The sequence below is a fragment of the Copadichromis virginalis genome, linkage group LG13 (genome assembly GCF_057382275.1).
Source record: "Copadichromis virginalis isolate Kocher_CV1m ecotype Utaka linkage group LG13, C_Virginalis_male_GT1.1, whole genome shotgun sequence".
Taxonomy (NCBI): Eukaryota; Metazoa; Chordata; class Actinopteri; order Cichliformes; family Cichlidae; genus Copadichromis; species Copadichromis virginalis.
Window position 1 is genome coordinate 971,059 of NC_140630.1, and position 21,926 is coordinate 992,984.

The following is a 21,926-nucleotide window of genomic DNA, read 5'->3' on the forward strand; positions in this document are numbered from 1 at the left end:
TAAGAGGGGGGTCATTTTCTCTAATCTCTTTGAGAGAGCTTTGCAGATTATTTTAAGGTCTACATTTAAAAGAGAAATTGGACGATAGCTTGAGGGAAATAAAGGGTCTTTGCCTGGTTTTAGCAGGAGACTAATGTTGGCAGAATTCATATTTGGTGGTAGTCTGCCCTTTTCCTCGATTTCCTGCAACATGCTGTGGAATACTGGTGCCAAAATTGTCCAGAATTCTTTGTAGAATTCTGCAGGGAAGCCGTCTGGACCTGGGGCCTTATTATTGGGCATACTTATCAGGGCTTCCTGGAGTTCACTTGGCGTCAGTGGCGAATCCAATTCCATTGCTTGACTGTCTAGTAATTTTGGAAGAGTTACGTTGTCAAGAAACAGATCAATTTCATTTTTAGATGGGTTTATTTGTGGTGAGTATAAAGTTTCATAGAAATCCCTAAAAATGTTGTTTATTCTTCCAGGATCATATATTGTGTTCCCCGATAAATCTTTAGCAGCACATATAGTTGTTTTTTCTTTATTTATTTTTAGCTGGTTAGCTAGAAATCGACCTGATTTGTTACTGTGTTCAAAATTCTGCAAGCGAAGTCTTTGTATAAGGAATTGTGTTTTTTTATTAATAGTTTCATTTAATTCTAGTTTTGTTTTGCATATTTTGTTCAATGTTTCCTGATCTTGGTGGGACGCGTAGGCTTCTTCTAGTGATTTGATGTTTTTTTCTAATTCCTGAATATTTTTGTTTTCTTCTTTCTTTTTGTGTGATGAGAAAGAAATTATTTTACCTCTCATCACAGCTTTCCCTGCTTCCCATAGAACAGAAGCAGATATTCCGGGAGTGTCATTAAAGTCTAAATATGAAGTCCATTCCTTTTTAAAGTATTTAATAAAGTCTTCATCTTTAAGTAGTGATATATTAAATCTCCAGTTTTTACTTGGCGTAGTATTATTCTTGTGCATTAGTGTTAAAGATACAGGAGCATGATCGCTGACAGCTATAGGATGAATCTCAGTGTCTGAAATGTCACACAGCAGTGAGCTGCTGACCAAAAAATAATCCAGACGAGAGTAAGAGTGATGAACATGCGAGAAAAAAGTATATTCCTTACTGGTGGGGTGAAGAGAGCGCCATGCATCGCAAAGACCAAAGTCGTTCATATACTGTTTGATTATATTTGTGGACTGCCAATTACGCTGAGTTCCTGTTGTGTTGAGCCTATCCATTTCTTCATTTAGTCCAAGGTTGAGGTCACCGCCAAGAATGAGTGTGCAATCAAGGTGTTCAGAGAGTGCACTAAAAAAACCGTGGAAGAATGAGGGTTCATCAACATTTGGACCATATATACTAACAATACATAGTTTTTTGTTCAATATTGATAGTTTAATAATTAGAAATCTACCCTCTGGATCTATAACTGTATCGAGTACTGTAAAATTAACATTTTTATGTATTAAAATTGCTACTCCCCGTTGTCTAGAATTATAACCGGCTGCAAACACGTTAGGAAACTCAGGTGTTTTAAGTTCATTTAAACCTGTGACAGGTTTGTGAGTTTCTTGTAATAAAATAACATCTGCCTGTAGTTTTTTAAGCTGGTTAAATATTTTTAACCTCTTTCCTCTGGTGCCAGCTCCATTTACATTCCATGTGACAAACCTCAGCATGCCCTTAATTGTGCGTGTATGTTTAATGATGTATGCTGGGTGTTTTGTTTAGACAGGTGGAGAGAATATGGAAACATCCCTTGTTTGTAAATAGAAAGAGAAAAAGAAGTGTGGTGAGAGACTCCATAAGTCTGACTATGTGTGTGAATATTCACTAATATGAACAAGCGTGGCTTGCTTATGTGTCCTGCAAGTCTGTGCGTGCTGTGAGGCTGTTGTGAATGTGCTGCTGTTGAGCTGATGTGTTTGCGTGATCGTGTTGTGAAAATATGGAGAAATAGAGGGTGTTGTTTGTAGGTGAGTGGGGAAGTAGGTGACCACAGCAGTGAAAGACAAGAGAAAGAAAGAAACCACATGAACTGTGAGCGACAACAAAAAAAAGGAAACGAAACGGAAACATTCCAATTAAAGCAATGACGGAGGGTGACGGTGTTATATCTGCTATGACATCCTACTGATATTACTAGGTTAAACACATTTTAAAGGAGAAAGTGTGAATGAATAAGAAAAGAGTGTAGCGGGTTCTTATCTGGAGTGCAGTCAGTATAACCACGGTGTGGTGCCGGGGTCGCGGTACAGCTGTCCGTCCACGTAGAGCCGGTCCACAGCGATGACAGCACGGGAGCCTTTCTGGATAAAGCTACGTCGAACTGGGAACAGGACCTTGCGTCGTTCCAGGATCTCTTTGGGGAACTGGTCGTTCACGCTGAAGTCCGTTCCTTTCAGCTCTCTGCCGCGACTCTTCACCTGTTCCTTCTGTTTGAATTGACTGAATTTGGCCACAATAGGCCGTGGTCTCGCGGTCCGCGACCGCGCGCCCCCCAAGCGATGTACTCTATCGAAGTCGATGTTCTTTACGGTGTCCTCCGGCAGCTTCAGGTGGATTTTAATGAAGCTTTTCACCGTTGCCTCTGCGTCCTCTCCGGCAGTTTCTGGAATACCAGAAAACACAAGATTATCTCTCATGCTACGGGCTTGTAAATCGATAACGGACTCTTTTATTTTTTTATTTTCAATGTTTAGCTGGGTCACGTTATCGGTGAGAGATTTAACCGACTCCCGTAGCGTGGCATTTTCAGCGGCAAGCGTTTCCACCTGCCGCTGGCTGAATTCCAGGGATTCTCTCAGAGATTTAAATTCCCGGTGTAAAATCTCCACCAGGGACAGCCTCGCATCGAAACTGGACAATCGCTTGTCGATGGACTCCAGGATTTCTGCGATGTCTTTGCCGGCAGGCGATGTTGTACCGGGGGAGTCTGCCTGGCGACTTCTCTTCGATGACGGCGTCTCGATTTTGGCCGGGGAAGATGCACTCTGGGCCTTATGCATTACTAAATCTTGAAAACAGCGGTCGATGTAATCTTGGAGAGCGTCTAAACTCTCCCCGTTGTCCTCCAGGGTGTTAGAGATGATAAAACAGATGTTGTTAGTTATATGACAATTGATTAGTATATTTGGAAATACTGAAGCTTGGAAAACCTTTGTTAAACTCTATGCTACCATTTGCTTTTTCTCCGCCAAAATCTCCGGCGTCTGACGTCACCTACAACATCACTTCCGTCACTTACCTCTCACAGCTTTTCTTTTTGTTGTTTTCAGAAAAAAAACTATTTTCAGCAGAAATTCTGCTGATTCACCTCTTTTCAGCACAACGTTTTGCATCTTTACCTTTTTTCTGCAGAAATTCTGCTGATTGACCTCTCTTAAGCAGAATTTTCAGTCTTTTCACCTCTTATCAGCGCAATTCTCAGCATCTTCTGCTCATTTCAGCACAATTGTCAGTCTCTCCATCTTTTTGGTTTTGATAATGACTTTGGCTCAGTGAGTTGAGTAGCCACCTTGAGACCAGTAGGGCCAGGTTTGAATCCTGCTCATGGCACAATTTCTTTTCACCTCTTTTCAGTACAAATTTTAGCTTCTTTACCCCTTTTCAGTAGAGCTTTTGACTTTTCACCACCTTTCAGCAAAAATTACTGCTTCTTCACCTTTTTTCAGCATAATTTTCAGTTTCTTTACCGCCATACACTTTTTGCAACTTTTAATCTTTTTCAGCTATTTTCAGCAGACAGCTTCAGCGTTACGGCATCCACACAGCATTTTCGCAGGAAACGCAAATTTTTTCTAGTTTGTATTGTTATTCAAAAATGATGCTTCATAGGAAAACACACACTTTCTAAACTCTCTTAAACAGGCAAATTGCTGATGCCATTCATGGTTACAACTTTTGCTGATGTTCTGTCAGTAAATAATGGCACTAAGCAAAGACGCAGACCCAAGATAGCCAACACAGGAGTTGTTAGGTAGCTTTAAAATAACTGCAAGATGAAACTTTACTCCCAGGTCCAAATCACTCTGGAGCACGTTATCCTCAAGGTTGTCTCTACACACTGCTGCATTCAAAGAAAGGTTAAAATATCAATACTACAGTCTAAATATCAGGAGAGCAAATCAATATGCTTTCAGATGTGTGGCTACATGTTGGTCTCCCAGTTCCTTCCCATAGCATGATGGTGCCATCACTTTGCTTATTGGGGAGGTGATGAGCAGTGCCCGGTTTCCTCTAGCCATGATGCCTGGCATTCAGTCCAAAGAATACAATATTTGTTTCATCAGACCAGAGAATTTCTGGAAAGTTTTCTTCTCTCTACAGAGCAATACTGAAGCTCTGTCGGAGTGACCGCCAGGTTCTCCTCCCTAGCTAAGGTTGTTCTACCTGGATTGTTCAGCTTGGCCTGGAATTTTCTGTGTCAGAGCTCTACAGACAATTCTTTGCACATCATGGCTTTGTCTGTGCTCTGACATGCACTGTCAGCTATGGGATCATATCTAGACAGCTGTGTCTGTCGAACTCATGTCCAAAAACTCAGTTTACCACAGGGGGACACATGTGGTGAGTTTCATCCAGTCTCCCTCCCAATCCAGACCATCCATCCACGCATCCATCCGTTTATCCATCCGTCCATCCATCCATCCATCCATCCATCCACGCATCCGTCCGTCCATCCATCCATCCATCCACGCATCCATCCATCCACGCATCCATCCATCCATCCATCCGTCCATCCATCCGTCTATCCATCCGTCCATCCATCCATCCATCCACGCATCCGTTCGTCCATCCATCCATCCATCCATTCACGCATCCGTCCATCCATCCATCCATCCACGCATCCATCCTTCCATCCATCCATCCATCCACGCATCCATCCATCCGTCCATCCATCATCCATCCATCCATCCACGCATCCATCCATCCGTCCATCCATCCATCCACGCATCCATCCATCCATCCACGCATCCGTCCGTCCATCCATCCATCCATCCACGCATCCATCCATCCACGCATCCATCCATCCATCCATCCATTCGTCCATCCATCCGTCTATCCATCCGTCCATCCATCCATCCATCCATCCATCCACGCATCCGTTTGTCCATCCATCCATCCATCCATTCACGCATCCATCCATCCGTCCATCCATCCATCCATCCACGCATCCATCCTTCCATCCATCCATCCATCCATCCATCCATCCATGCATCCATCCACGCATCCATCCATCCGTCCATCCATCATCCATCCATCCATCCACGCATCCATCCATCCGTCCATCCATCCATCCATCCATCCATCCACGCATCCATCCATCCATCCACGCATCCATCCGTCCGTCCATCCATCATCCATCCATCCATCCACGCATCCATCCGTCCATCCATCCATCCACGCATCCATCCATCCGTCCATCCATCCATCCACGCATCCATCCATCCATCCATCCACGCATCCATCCATCCATCCATCCATCCATCCATCCATTCATCCAAAGAGGCCAAAAAGTTCAGTCTTTGTTTCACTGAATCAATGAATGTTGTTTCTTATGGTCTGAGAGTCATTCAGGTCCATTTTGGCAAACTCCAACGCCTTGGTCAAAGAGTTCCTTGGTCAAGAGAACCCAATGGTGACTCTGACAGAGCTCCAGGGTTGCTTTGCACATGACCCTGACCGAGGCCCTTCTACCCCAGCTGCTCAGATATTTAGTTGACATTCTCTCTCTTTCTCCTTTAAGGTGAAACTACCATAGAAAATGACTTCTTATTGTAATTTCTAATAGCAATATCACATGTGTGTTTTGTCTTGTTTTAAAGAAAACATTTTTACACATTCTAAATTTGTTTACCTTTGCTAGTGTGGCATCGTGATGCAGCACTAATAAGGCCTTTAAAACCAAGCCTGTGATACTGAGCATTATTGACTTGTTACTCTTCTCTGGTCAGTCTTCATTTGCTGCGGTCTGCCTTACTTGTGGCTTGATGCACTTTTGTGCTAATGACTGTGTGCTGATATTGCAGTATTGACATTGTCAGGCACTAAACGTACTTCCCATGTAAGGTACATTTTAAATATATATATGTATATATATATATATATATATATATATATATATATATATATATATGTATAGAACACGTTGTTTTAGGGTCTCGTGTGTTTACTAAGGTCAGAATGTATTTGATAGTAGATTTGTTATTTCTCCCCAGTCACTGTCTGCAGTAGTGATTATAATATAATCATTGTGTGCATAGATGTTTCCTCATAAAGCGAGTGACCTCTCTAAACATTAGTAACCACAGCAACAGATAGCCTGGTTAATTAATGATTGTATGACTCTGGGCTTTGTTCAGGCTTCACGGAAATGATGCCTCTCCTCAAACACAGCATCCCTCCATCCGAGCGAGAGTTACTTCAGTCAAATGACCAAATGTATTGGATGCTGACAGACTTTAAATGTCATGTCCTCCACAGCACAGACTACATGCACCTCCAAAAATGTACATTCAGAATTTATAAGCCCCCTTCTTTGAAGGTGTTACAGTGCTGTCAGTACTTGAAATTATGTTACTCACTGAGCATAGTTTCAACTAATTTAATACAGTCACATATAAAAAATCAGTCCAACAAGCAAACATCCAAGAACAAATCATGTCTTTCTTTATCGATGTCTAATGATCAGATGGTCGCTGGGATTTGGATTGTTGGGATATCTGAGGCTCTGTAAGTGTGCTTGGGACCAGTGCCACAAAGATCACTGACTCTTCTCTTGGTACACTTTGCAAAGGCACTTTCTAAAACTAATCAGAAGCCTACTGCACTTGATGTCCGGGAGGGGAGCTACGAAACATATCATGTTGACAACGCGAAACAGCCCGCCAATCATGCAGCAGCTACACATCCCAAATGGAATCAAGCTGTGTTTACCACCACACGTGACTGAGGTAAACTAGTCAGTCAGCCATCGTTTTACATCAGAACACATTAAAAATGTTTCCCGATGTGAATGTCTGCATGCTCTCAGTTAGAAGTCAGCTGCAGAGTGCTGCTCTGTCCATCATGCACAGACAACTGTGATATCGCCCACTGTCTGGTTGATTCTCTAGTTTGACGCCTACATGTGGGGGTTTTGTCTACTGCAAAGTTTTGTTTGTTTGTTGTTTGTTATTTGTTTTTGTAAGAGCCAGAACTGATCATCTTTGATTGATAAGAGTGGCATGCCAAGTTCAGCTAAGGCTAAATGTGTGAATTTGTGTTGGCCATTTTTCCACGGGAGTCTAAAGATGTTGACTTGCGTTGGTTTTTGATTATCAGGAGTTAATGTCAGTATATACTCACGAAATATAGATAATATTTTTAAAGATAACTAAAATTTGATATGTTAATTATGAGAAATGGATCGAACTCTGTGAGCGAGTTCAGCAAACCACTTTGTTTTCATTTTTTAAGCCTTTTTTGACCTGGAATTGACGATCTTGAGATTAACGATATCTTTTGTAAGACTTGGGCTGACATAGGCAGCATCAACCCTGGCATTTTTTCCAATGTGACCAGAATCTTGAGCTTCACCTTACCCAGGTTTAAGCCCAGGAATAACCTGCTGTGAGATAGCAGTGCTAACACTGTGTATTTTACTGTCGTCATGTCAGATACCAGACACAGTTTTCAGTTACCTGTAGTTTCCATTCTGTCCCTCTGACATGTCAGTGTTACTGTATCGCTGCCTGTAGTGCTCCCACTCCTCCGCCACCCCAGTGCCCAACTACAGACCTAAAGAGGATGTTTACTCCTGACTCCTTGGCTTCTATGTTTATATTTAAGGGAGTGTTAACGTCAAACTGTATTGCTCTAATAAGTCAATCATTTCAAATTTGAATGCTCTAACTCAAAATTTACATACTGAACATATACATTAGGAACCCCTCTAACTAACCCACGCAGAACTCGCATGGACACAGGGAGAAGATACAAAGGAAGGGCCCACCCAGATGGCGGCGTTGAAACCGGGACCTTCCTGCTATGAGGCAGTGAGTGGGGTTAAGTTCACTCCAAACTGCCCATTGGTGTGAATGTGAACTGTTGTCTGTGTCTCCCTGTGATGGACTGGTGATCAGCTGGGATAGGCTCCAGCACCTCTCAGCCTGAGTGGGATCAGCAGAGGATAAAGGCTAGATGGATGGATGCTGTCAGAAATGTACAAATTTCCATGATTTCCACAGCTGATTCTGTTGCTATTCCTTATTCATAATTTATCGTTATGATGAATAATTATTGATGAATTTGTTATGGTTATATTGTAAGTGCTGAGTAAACCATTCTTAGCTGGAACTGACCTGATTTGATGTGTAAGAGCCTTGTGTAGATACATTAGTGTTACTGTCAAACACATCACAAGTGGTAAAGAGATCTAATTGCTAATGGCTTAGCAGCTACAGGAAGCCCACAACTCTCCAAAGGCGAGGCGCGTCCAGAGGAGAAGGCCTTTTACATAACCGCAAAAAAGCTTATTAGAAGTTGTAGAGGTTCAGAGGAACATTGTCTGCTGTGTTGTCTTGTAAGCTGAAGACTTCGTTCAAGGCTCACAGCAAGAGTGCAATTTGTCAAAAATTTCTCAAGGGCTTTTTTGAACAGACCAACATACTAGTTCTCTTTTAAAAACATAAATTATTTCCATTCTCACACAATACCGGAATTATTTCAGGAAAAAAATTACCAGGGTCAAAATTATTAGCCCCCCTGAAAAGCTGCCATAACACAAACCAGTAATGTGCTTTAACTTTGCTGAGCTCAAAGCTTGTCAAATCAAAGTGTATTATGATAGGGAGCTGGTGTGACCTCTGTGTAGTGTCTTCTCTGGTCTGCATTCACAACAAAAAGGCAATGGTTAGAATGCTCTCTTTTTAATGTCGTGGGCAATCAGCACAAAATCTCGCAGGAATCCTCCATTATTCTGAGGATTACATTTCCACTTGCAGTGTGATCGTATAGTGGTAAATTTATACAACCAAAATAGAAAAACTTCAACACCATTAACATTGCATGTTAAATTTCCCAAATGAAAGGAATATAGAAATATATTTTAAAGCTGTACATGGAACAATGTAAATTCTCTAAACAGTGTGGCACAGTCACATACCTGCATTCACAACAAAAAGGCAATGGTTAGAATGCTCTCTTTTTAATGTCGTGGGCAATCAGCACAAAATCTAAACGGGAAAGCAACAACAGAGTTAGCTAACTATGCTCCCATTTTGTTTCCTCTCCTCACAATAAAGAAATCTCACATAAACGTGCACTCAGTTCAACATAAAGACTGGAGAAATGACCCGCAACAAATGATGTATAAACAACAAAAATAATCGGGTCAGACTGTATTACTTTAACAGCCTGCGATATGATTTTTCCTCCCCACGACATTTGCGCATTCCTTACCTCGCAGGAATCCTCCATTATTCTGAGGATTACCCAGAATCCCTTGCCCTTTGTGAATATTGCAGGGTGACTTTTTCGACAGTAGGTGGCGCCAATGTCCCATTTAGCGGGATTTAACTTCGACTCTATTTAACTATGTTACACACACCCCCCTTAAATCCTGCTAAATTGGGGCATGACAACAGAAAAACAGAAACTTCCAATGCATAAAACATAACAGTGTGACCGTGGGAGCACAATATAGTTCAAGTCAGTTAAAAAAAACTTTCCATATGGAATAAGGCAAGCAAGAGAGCGGCCAATTCCCCTGCCAACCCAGATATGAAAGATGCCGTATACACCTCCCATGATGTGAACATTGCTCCACGCAGGTATTACCCAAAACGTTCTGAGTAACAGCACATTTGCAAAACGGCTAGTAATCTATCCTGAAAACATATTTCGCACAAATGAAAACAAGGAGTCAACTGTCGACACTGAATCATCAACCTGTTGTTCATTGATCTCACAAATGAGACGTGTTGGAGGTTTCACAGGTCTACCTGATCTAGTACAAAGAGGTGGTGGCTGTGTACGCACTACACGGTCCTCTGTACTCAGTCGTGTGTCAGTCACAAGATCAGGGGAAAGGACATGTGCAGCATCTCCCGCCAGAAGCTGCGAGGAGGCACTCCAGGACACAACAGATTCAATAGAGGGGGCAGGGGAGGGCAACCGGGAAACCAACGGGTCACACCCAGCAGGCGGGGCCACAGTCGATTCTGCCTCAGAGGTTGGGACGCTGAAAGCCGCACCAAGAGAACAACCAGGTTGACCAACCGCAGAGTCCCTGTCACTTGCTTGGTCCATCTGCATGAGCCAGCGAACCGTCTTCGTCTCACCATCCTGCACATCACCTGGAAGTTCTGGTTCACCTTGTCCACTATCCGCAACAGAGGGGCAGGTTGACACTGGTATGCACTCGTTTCCTGCAGGAATGAAACTCACAGGAAGTAGTAGGTTTCGGTGAGCAACTTTTTCCCTGAGAGTCACAGGGTCTCTGATGTGGTACACATTGATGTCAGGTTTCACAGACACCACCTCAAAAACTGTGGATTCCCATTTGTCAGCGATCTTCCTCTTTCCTCTCTCACCACCATTAGCAAGCAAGACTCTGTCACCGACTGAGAGGGGCGCACCCTTAGCCTTGCGGTCATAATTCTTCGCCTGGCGAGCCTGGGCAATACGGCTGTTCTGCCTGGCAATGCGGGCAGCCTCAGACAGGTCACGCTTCAAATGGGCGACAAATTCACCGTGGTCAACAACGGCACCATCAGGGAGAACATGCTGGAAAACAACATCAACAGGCAGACGAGGAATTCTCCCAAATACGAGAAAAAAAGGTGCGAAACCTGTTGTTTCATGTTCAGTGCAATTGTAGCAGAATGTCAACATCTGAAGCATTTGCGGCCACCTGGCTTTGGATTGAGGGGGCAAAGCCCGTATCATGTTTCCCAAAGTCCTGTTGTATCGCTCGACAATACCATTCCCCATTGGGTGGTAAGGAGTGGTGTGTGATTTCTGGATGCCAGCCATGTCCAGGAGCTCCTTAATGAGTTGACTCTCAAAGTTGGCTCCTTGATCAGAGTGTATACGTCTGGGAAAGCCGTACACACAGAAAAAGTCATTCCACAGGCGGCGAGCAACCTGCTTGGCAGACTGATTCTTACAAGGGAATGCATGCGCTAATTTGGAAAAATGGTCTGTGACAACCAAAACATCAATGCACTTTTTGTCAGTCTGTTCAGCAGTCCAGAAGTCGATGCAGACTAGCTCCATCGGTTCAGTGGTACAAATGCTGTCCAGTGTGGCACGGTCATTCGGCTCTGGGGTTTTCCCAACCACACAACGAAAACAGCCTTTCACATGATTGATGATGTCACGCTCCATCCCTGTCCAAAAGAATCTCTGCCTTGCAAGAGACAGGGTGCGGACTTGGCCCTGATGACCCGCCGTATCATGGATGCCTCGGAGAACTTCAGTCTTCAGAGTGTCTGGGACAACAAACTGGTAAATCGTCACGTTCATGTTCCTGTCTTTCTTCACCTTATACAACATACCATCTTTAATCAAGAGTCTGGACCAATGTCTGAGTAATTTCATTACACCACGGGACTCGCTAGCACGTTCATGCCTGGTGGGCCTCTTGTGACGCCGGACATAAAAGGAAACTCTGCCCAAAACCTCATCTTGTTCCTGCAGGTTAGCGAGTTCACTTCTCGGCGTACAGGCAGGACGGGCAATAGTTGGGACCTGAGGGATATCTGATCCCACACCTCTCACATGGCTGATACCACCAGTGTCATGCGCAGCCAACGCAGCAGAAACATCCTGTGACGAGAGAGAACCTTGAGGGTTAGCTAGGATACTTGTAGCTCCTTCCTCAGACTGATCCACAACCAACTGGCAGTTTGCAGCACACCGAAACATATCCTGCACAGTCCCATCCACCAGACCGTGCATTTGGTTCAATAGGGCAGCATAAGGTTCAGTGACTAGCCTGTGGCCTATGCACGACTGGACAAATGGCTCTCTACTCAATGCATCCGCGACAACATTTTTGGTGCCAGGGACATACTTCAGTTCAAAACTGTATGCTGCAAGCTTTGAAACCCATCGTTGCTCACATGCATCTAACCTAGGCTTGGTTAAGATGTATGTCAGCGGGTTATTGTCCGTCCACACTGTGAAGTGGCTCCCTTTCAGCCAATGGCTAAACTTGTCACAGACTGCCCATTTCAGAGCAAGAAACTCCAAACGATGCGCTGGATAGTTTAGCTGAGAGTGTGACAGGGTCTTACTGGCGAATGCCACTGGTCTGGCGATGCTACCATCAGGGGGCAACTGTGAGAGGACAGCTCCAAGGCCGTCAAAGGAAGCATCAACTGCAAGGAGAAAGGGCGCAGTAAAATCTGGATGGGCTAATGTGACACTATGCACAAGTTCATGTTTTAGGGCCTTGAATGCTTCCCTGCACTCATCAGTCCAGTCAGCCGGAGACAGCTTCACGTGGCCCCTTTTAAATTTAGGCTTACAGCCTCTACCTCTCTTGCGTAGCGCAGCTGGTTCAGCCACAAGATCAAACAGTGGCTTAGCTTTTGCAGAGCACCGCTCGATAAAATGATGGTAGTAGAGAACCATCCCCAGGAAGGATCTGATTTTCCTTGCACATGGTGTCACCCCGTCAGACTCCATCAGGTCTGCTTCCTCCACATTGTCTATAGCCTGCACTTTACTTGGGTCTGTTTTCACACCCTCACCACATATGATGTGTCCCAGGAACTTCACAGACCGCTGAAGAAAGTGGCATTTCTTTGGTGCGAGCTTCAGGTTGTTGGCAGAAAGTCGTGAGAAAACCATCTGCAGACGTTCAAGAGCCACCTGTTCGGATGGGGCATAGACCATAAGGTCATCCAGATAACACAACAAACTTGTGAAGTTCTCATCACCAAAAATGGACATCATCATTCGCATAAAAGTAGCAGGACTATTTGTCAGGCCTTGAGGCATCCTGTTATATTCATGAAGGCCAAATGGGGAGGAGAATGCCGTGTATTTTTTGTCGTCCTCGTGGAGTCTGACATTGTAAAACCCCGATGTGAGATCCATTGTAGAAAAAAAAACATTCCCACCAAGTGCTGCGAGGGCGTCTGACTGATGAGGCAATGGATGTGCATCTTTAACTGTTCTTGCATTTAACCATCTAAAGTCATTGCATATGCGCAGGTCACCATTTGGCTTAACAACTAAGACAAGGGGTGATGAGAATTCACTCTGGGACTTACGGATTATCCCTGACTCCTCCATCTCATCTAGGGCAGTGCGAAGCTTCTCGTTATGGCATGGTGGGACCCGTCTGTATGGCAGTCTGAAGGGCTTGTCGTCCACCAGGCGGATTCTGTGGACAAAGTCAGCAGCCTCACCGCAGTCCATTTTGTGCCTTGAAAAGATAGACTCATACTGCTCAATGAGTCGCAGCAGCCTATCTCTCCATTCTGGGGAAACTTCACAGGACGAGAGGTCCAGGTCCTGCAGGCCCAAATCACACAAGCGCTGTGACATCTCCGCTTCTGATCTCAGTGCGGGCGACGAGTTCTGTGTGTATTGTGAACTGGATTGAATTTGAACAGGTTCAGGTAAGTCCTGCACAGAAAGACAGGGGGACACATCAGCAACCTTAGCATTTCTCCTGAGAGTGAGGGGCTTGTCGGAGGGATTCACCACTTTAACAGGGACCCAACCATCCCCAAACAAGGAAGTGACAACTCGCCCCACTAGGATCTGTGCAGGTTTGGATCGAGACTGAGTGGGTTCAATAATGACAGCACTTCCCACCGCTGAGGCATCAGGAGCAGGCAGCTTAGCCCACACTAAATGTTCAGACAAGGGCTGCAAGGTGACGCGTCTCTTAAGCTTTGCAGTGCCAAAACTTGGAGGCATTGCTCTGCCACCACAGTCATCAGAATAGGACAGCAAAGTTGCCAAATGAGGAAAAGCATCATCCTGGGTACCAACAGTCATTTTTAACTGTGAAATAAGCCACTTTATCGCATTGCTGCCCAGAATCATGTCATCAGCCTGGCCCGGAACCACCAGAACAGGAATCACCACCTTAAAGCCATATATTGACACTGTAAGATCATACATAGCAGAAGGCGTAATGAGGTGACCCCCACAACCAACAATGACAACGTCTTCAGCTGAACGTCTCTCAATATCAGGTATCGATTGTGAAAGGTTCTCATCAACTGTCTCACTTATGGTGCACGCCATAGATCCACTGTCCACTAATGCTTTAAGAACTTGTCCACCACTAGTAGTCACTGCAGAGTAGAGTAAACTATCAGTGTTTGAGAGCCTATGCAAGCCCTGTGCAATCAGTGTTTTATTTGGCGGGACAATGCCACTGTAAGTGGAATACAAAGTGTCATAATCATTAATATCAGTCACATCCAAGATGGGAGGCTTACTTGCTGGATCTGCGCTGTCCTCCCCTCCACGCAGATCGTTCAGTTTCCCTGATGACCACTGGAAGGAGTACACTTGCCCTCTGGGCAGTTACGTCTCGAATGACCAGGTAGGTGACACAGGAAGCACAATCTGTTTTCCCGACAGTGCGTGAGTGTGGAGTGGGAGCTATCTCTGCAGATGGAACATGGTGTGTCATCTAAGCCCGGTATTCTCGGCAGTCGGGCACTCTGTCGCCTGGCATTAGCTCGAGCATAGCCTGGGCCTTGAAGCAGCACCTTCTCTAGCATGCTGATCAACCTCTCAATAGCAGAGCCATCCTGACTCACAGCTGGCCTCTGCTCATGGTCAGCCAAACAAGGAGTACCATTTGTGCTAACCTCTGCCTTATTCACATAGACACAGTTACCCGTCTGTGGAGGAGACTGGAACCCCTTACTCATCCAGTACCTCCTGAACTTCACGAGCTGACCATTTATCACATGTTTTGGTTCTAAAAATAAGAGCCAAGTCTCTGCAGGGGCAGTGTCTGATGAACATGCGTGCAACCTCCACACCAGAGTTCTCAAAAGATTTCCCCTGCTCCTTAACCCTTGTGTGGTGTTCGTATTTTTGTTACTCAGCCAGTGTTCATGGGTCTGGTGGACCCGCTAGAGTTTTGGCTTTCCAAATTAACACTATCAAACAATTTTATGTTAAATTACTCAACAGATGTTTACTTCATCCCAATTACAAGACATATGAACAGCAAACATGGTTAATTTTTTCCCTTTACCTTTGTTAGATCACATTTATGAATTAATGTGCTTCTCGTTTTTCTTTTATATAAAATGTTATAAATAAATCAGTTATAATCAAGTGGAGTGAGTGGAAAGACACAACACATTTACACGTGAAAAAATAATTAATTGTTTAATTTTTCTTTTGAAAAAAACTGAACACGGGTCTCACAGACCCGAACACCATACAAGGGTTAAGACAGTTGCCAACAACATCAGCAGCCTTGTTCAGCCTCAGCCAGTACTCATATGGATCCTCCCGGTCCTTCGGCAGGGTGGAATAAAAGTCAGCCAGGGGCACAGACGAGCACTGGGTGGAACTAAAATGTTTGTGCAGAAGTCTGTAGATAGCTTGTGGATTATGCTGGACATCAATTCCACTATTCCTCACACCAAATTTCACAACATCTTTTGCCCTGCCTCTCAGATGCATCAAAATCTCCTCAGCTTGGTTTTCTGGAAGAATGGCACTCTTCTTTATGTAACTCTGCATGGCTTCCTGCCACTCATCAACAGACAATGAGTCTGAACTCTCCCCCCGAAACACAGGTGGGTCTTTAACCTGTCGTGGAGCCACCAGCTGGACTTGAGAGAGATCTAGTGAGCGGCTGGAGGGGAGATCTGTTGTTTCATGCGCCACCTCAGGACATGTATATGTAGCAGATGCAGGGCTCGAAGTGTGTGGCGTAGTCAGGTGTGACAGAATGCTATCAGCCAGGCGTTGCCCAATTTGCTGCACAATGTCGCTCATTTGGTCGACTAGACTCACATCAGTTATTGGGGGGTCTGAGGTAGATGACTTAGTGCACTGTACTGACTGCGACTCAGCCACCAGCTCACAAGAACTATCTGCTGCTCTATGCCCCACCCGACAGTCACCCAGTGAAAAAGGAACAGTTGTGAACCCTCTGCCCCTACCCACAACAAGGGGAGTCACATTTGGGGTGTCATCAGAGTCACTTAGATCCATATCTAGCAGAATATTAATAGAGCTAAGGTGGACTTAATACAATATGGCAATATACAAAGCCAATATAAAAGTATGTCCAACAGTCCCCAAAGTTTGATTCCGTTACCCAACAGACTAAACAATAAGGCAGCTGATGCTCCACGATGATGCTGTGATGAGAAGACACCAGCCCGATTCAGCAGCGTCACGAACGAGTCACGGCACCAATGTGACCTCTGTGTAGTGTCTTCTCTGGTCTCGCAGGAATCCTCCATTATTCTGAGGATTACATTTCCACTTGCAGTGTGATCGTATAGTGGTAAATTTATACAACCAAAATAGAAAAACTTCAACACCATTAACATTGCATGTTAAATTTCCCAAATGAAAGGAATATAGAAATATATTTTAAAGCTGTACATGGAACAATGTAAATTCTCTAAACAGTGTGGCACAGTCACATACCTGCATTCACAACAAAAAGGCAATGGTTAGAATGCTCTCTTTTTAATGTCGTGGGCAATCAGCACAAAATCTAAACGGGAAAGCAACAACAGAGTTAGCTAACTATGCTCCCATTTTGTTTCCTCTCCTCACAATAAAGAAATCTCACATAAACGTGCACTCAGTTCAACATAAAGACTGGAGAAATGACCCGCAACAAATGATGTATAAACAACAAAAATAATCGGGTCAGACTGTATTACTTTAACAGCCTGCGATATGATTTTTCCTCCCCACGACATTTGCGCATTCCTTACCTCGCAGGAATCCTCCATTATTCTGAGGATTACCCAGAATCCCTTGCCCTTTGTGAATATTGCAGGGTGACTTTTTCGACAGTAGGTGGCGCCAATGTCCCATTTAGCGGGATTTAACTTCGACTCTATTTAACTATGTTACACTGGGTTATGTTTCAGTTTACACACAGTATAAAAACGTCATGAAGGGTTTGAGCAGTCACTTCAGAAAGCATCATGCCAATAACTGATGTGAGATCTGTCCCAGAAAGACCCCAGAACAACTGCCAAGACACTAGTAAATGACTAGAGCTGAGTTTCAAAGACAGTCACTAGAAACCTTTACAGAAACATTCACCCGCAAGCCTAAAGCGGGTACATGAAAAATGTTGGTAACAGATCCTTAAGTCCTGTAAGTTGCAAGGTGAGAATCAGACTTCTTGGCTGTGCACATGCCACAGGCGCTTGATTGGATCAGGATCCTAGGAATTTGGAGGCAAAGTCAACACCTCAAACTCCTTGTTGTGTTTCTCACACCAATCCTGAACCCTTTTTGCTTAGTGGTAGGGTGCAATATCCTTCTGAAAAAGGTGCCAGCCATTAGGGAACACTGTTTCCATGAAAGAGTACACATGGTCTACCTCAACGATCATTGTTGTAGGTGGTGTGTGTTCATTCTGCTTCTGCCGTCCTCAGCTAGCCATGACTACAGCAGGTTCACCACTTTTCCTTCCTTGTATCCTGTTGTCTAACAATCACAGTTTGCTCTTTGTCAAACTTCTCAAATCCTTATCCTTTCCCATTTTTCCTCTTTCCTGCACATCAGCTTTTAAGGACAAAAACTTCACTTCCTCCCTGAGAGATACCTCCCACTATCTGGTGTTGAAGAGATAAGCATAATAGACTCCAGTTTGTGCATGTAAATGGAGAGTCCTCTTCACACACTGAGGTTAATTATGGAGTTCCACAGGGTTCAGTGCTAGGACCAATTCTGTTTACATTATACATGCTTCCCTTAGGCAGCATCATTAGAAGACATAGCATACATTTACACTGCTATGCAGATGACACCCAGCTCTATCTGTCCATGAAGCCAGATGACACACACCAATGAGTTAAACTGCAGGAAGGTCTTAAAGACATAAAGACCTGGATGGCCGCTAACTTTCTGCTTCTTAATTCAGATCAAACTGAGGTTATTGTACTCGGCCCTGAAAAGCTTAGAAATATGGTATCTAAGCAGATTCTTACTCTGGATGGCATTACCTTGGCCTCCAGTAACACTATGAGGAACCTTGGAGTCATTTTTGACCAGGACATGTCCTTCAACGCACATATTAAACAAATATGTAAGACTGCTTTCTTCCATTTGTGCAACATCTCTAAAATTAGAAATATCCTGTCTCAGAGTGACGCTGAAAAACTAGTTCATGCATTTATTACTTCCAGGCTGGACGACTGTAATTCATTATTATCAGGAAGTCCTAAAAACTCCCTGAAAAGCCTTCAGTTAATCCAAAATGCTGCAGCAAGAGTCCTGACAGGGACTAGAAAGAGAGAGCAGATTTCTCCCGCTTTGGCTTCCTGTTAAATCCAGAATTCAAAATCCTGCTCCTCACATACAAGGTCTTAAATAATCAGGCCCCATCTTATCTTAATGACCTTGTAGTACCATATCACCCTATTAGAGCACTTCGCTCTCGCTCTGCAGGCCTACTTGTTGTTCCTAGAGTATTTAAAAGTAGAATGGGAGGCAGAGCCTTCAGTTTTCAGGCTCCTCTTCTGTGGAACCAGCTTCCAGTTTGGATTCAGGAGACAGACACTATCTCTACTTTCAAGATTAGGCTTCAAACTTTCCTTTTTGCTAAAGCATATAGTTAGGGCTGGACCAGGTGACCCTGAATCCTCCCTTAGTTACTGCTGGGAATTCCTGTGATGCATTGAGTGTTTCTTCTTCAATTAACTTTTTTACTCACTATGTATTTATATTGCTCTCAACATTCAATTATAGGTTGTTATTAGGCCAGCAGCTATTGATTTTTTTAGTAATTGATTCATCTATTTTCCATCATTAATTGAGTAATCAGACATAAACACTTTTGTCTTATTCAGGAGCAATAATAAATATCCAAAAGAGGAAGAACACAGGTGCTCATTGGTTTCCATTTGAGAAATTTCAGTGTTTTTTGCTTCGTCCATTTCATTTGTCAAAAACAAAAAAAGAAACCTTTTGCATTTACTTACCATATTAAATGTTATTTTTTAAAGAAAACATTTTCTTAAATGCAAAAATATATAAATACTCTCAAGTAGAGTCAAAGTCAAATAAAATCAGATAAATATGCAATAAAAATGAATCTTTACTCTGAGTGTTTGAGTGTGAATGAGTGTGAAGTTTGTCCTGTGCTTTGATGCAAAGTGTCTGTTAAAAACAAGATGTTATGATGTACATTTTTACTGGCTTGTGAAAAAACTTTTATGTTCATATTTTTAAATGTTACTGCAATTTAAGTAAGACAGTATTTTATATGATTTCACTTTCAATGTGAAAATGTTATGAAAACCTTGAAATAAGCACAGACTAGTACATCTGGTGCCCCTGTAGACCCCATGTACGTCAGCCTTCATCAAGCTGTATAATTAAAACATGCTTCAGACTAAGCTAACAGTTCATCTGCATGTTGTTGGTCACTGCACATGTGTAAAACACACAGTGGTGGATGGAGCAGCTACAAAGTTTCTTCATGTCAGAGTTTGTTGATCAGGAGCTTTGATGCTTTTTCCCAGCGCAGGTTTTCATGGTGATCACAGGAGCTGTGCTGTTTTCAAGTATAACAAGAACGTTGTCTAGAAGGGTCATGATCACATTTTTCCTACACAAACGTTACCAAAAGCCAGTCCTATAATTAACAGTTTAATTACAGCTTTAAAATGTCTGTTGTTTCAGGTTATGGGGAGATCTATCCCGTCACCCTGCCTGGTAAGGTGGCGTGTGTCTTCTATGCCATGGTGGGCATCCCTCTTATGATTCTGGTCATCCTCGATGTTGGAGACTTCCTTGCTATGGTGATGTCTAGAGCCTACATCCATGCTCACACCCTTTCCAAAAACCTCTTCTCCCGCACCTGGTCTCCATGGAAGACTGAGGAGAGAGACTCGAGCCGCCAGGTCCTGGAGGATGGTACTTTTGTCTTCAGCCGTGACGTTGTGATCCGCGAGCCCCTCGACATCCAACAGGTGCTCCGCAGCCAGGCAGATGTACGGCACAAGTCCATCCAGCTTCAAAACAACAAAGAGATTTTTGAAAAGATTCTTGCCAGAGAGAATTTACTGAGGGAGGGTCCACTGCTCAGGAGGCTGTCCTGCCCAGAGCTTGATCGTCTGCCACCACCACCCAAAGGATATGCCTTGTGGGATTTCACAGGATTAGGAGATGAAATGGAAACACTGAATGTCCCCTTCGTGCTCATTCTTTTCATCGTCTTTGCCTACATTTGCTTTGGCGGCTTGATTCTGCCAATATGGGAAATTGATTTTAAACACTTTGATCCCTATTACTTTTGCTTCATCACCCTCACTACCATTGGTTTTGGTGATATTATACCCAAGCACCCCAAGTTCTTCATGCTTACCTCGCTGTTCATCATTGTCGGCATGGCTATCATGTCCATGGCTTTTAAATTGAGCCAAACACGAATTGTAAGCTGTTACCGCCAATGTGTCAAGTTCATCAGCAGAGGAAACGTGGAAACCTTTAAGAACAGCGAAAAGGATTAGGTCACCGAGAGAGTCTCTGCCTCACTCTTGGCTTTGAAACAGGCCCATATCAGGAGCCAGTAGGAGCTGCATGCCTTTTTTCTTACAAGCATGAGTAAAGGAAAAAGTTGCATGTGCCCTTCACGATTGCGCGCTGAAGGAGGTTTACATTTTCACAGCTGTAATAATGAGGCTAAACATTTGTTTCTACGTAGAGACAGTGAATCACAAGTTTTCCATGTTGTTGTGGTTGCCTTATACATCAATTAGCTACACATAAGTTATTAATGTGATTGGGATTTAGGGAATTGGACTGGGGACTGGCTAAGCCACTCCATGACCTTAATCAGCTTCTTTTTTAGCCATACCTTTGTTGCCTTAGTGGTATGTTTCAGGTCATTGTCCTGCTGGAAGACCCACCCATCGTCAGTGTTCTGGCTGAGGGAACAGAGATGCATGTCAAACATATAAAAAGAAGAATCACAACAACAGTTGTCACCTTCTCACCTGCCTTATACACGTCTACAGTCTTGTCCGGATGTCTTTTGGCAGAACCTCTTGGCCTTGTTGGTGGAGAGGTTGGAATGAAAGAAATTGCTAACCATCGGCGAGGCTGTAGGTGCTCAAATATTTCACTCAGTAACATGCAAATCAATTTATTTATTTAACTTTTATGCAATGTGTTTGTTTTTCTGGATTTTTGGTTGATATTCTTCTCTCTCTATTAAAATGAAACTACCATACAAATGATAAACTGTTGATGTCTTTGTAAGTGAGCAAACTTACAGCAGCAAGGTATCAAATAATCCTTTCTCCCGCTGTGCTTCAGGAACAGGTTAGTTTATTTGTACCCGTGGTCTGCAGCAGTGTGTCATCCATCCTCACATTTACTGAAATACTGAAGAAATAAACAAATGAAACAGATTCACGTAGCATCATGGTAAGGTATAGTATTTATGTAGTGTTTTTCTCATTTTGAGCACTTAAAGCACTTTATTGTCTCATTCACGCACGTTTTTCTTTCTCAGCACGTTTAACCGAATGTTCACACAGTTTTAAAAAGTTATATATATTTGTTTAGGATGGTCTGTCAAGCATTTCTTCATTAGAACTGAATTCATACATTCATGCAGTAACGTGTTTTGTCCAGCAGGTGGCACAGAGAGAACACGTCAAGCCTAAAGCACTAAACCAGTTTTAGCACTACTAGCTGGGTTACTAGTGAATGTTTTAACAGCACATCTCTACCTACCACTATACTT

At 43.5% G+C, this 21,926-nt stretch overlaps 2 protein-coding genes across 2 annotated transcripts in view; one reads left to right on the forward strand and one right to left on the reverse strand.

Annotated features, from left to right (window-relative positions):
* kcnk18 (potassium channel, subfamily K, member 18) overlaps positions 1-21,438 on the forward strand; it is a 39,961-nt gene extending 18,523 nt beyond the window's left edge. The window contains exon 3 of the mRNA XM_085476786.1: positions 19,856-21,438. Coding sequence (XP_085332912.1) covers positions 19,856-20,685 — 830 coding nt within the window. The 3' untranslated portion in view covers positions 20,686-21,438. The remainder of the gene's footprint in view (positions 1-19,855) is intronic.
* On the reverse strand, positions 8,842-11,185 carry LOC146694834 (uncharacterized). Its single transcript, XM_085476788.1, has 2 exons — positions 9,434-11,185; positions 8,842-9,207 (listed from the first exon to the last, which is right to left on the reverse strand). The coding sequence occupies exon 1, from the start codon at positions 11,006-11,008 to the stop codon at positions 9,857-9,859; it is 1,152 nt and encodes a 383-aa protein (XP_085332914.1). The 5' UTR covers positions 11,009-11,185; the 3' UTR covers positions 8,842-9,207; positions 9,434-9,856.
* Positions 21,439-21,926: the final 488 nt, after the last annotated feature.

Excerpts from the sequence above, each read along its gene's own strand:
- LOC146694834 (XM_085476788.1), bottom strand. The coding sequence starts at position 11,008 with ATGGCTGGCATCCAGAAATCACACACCACTCCTTACCACCCAATGGGG.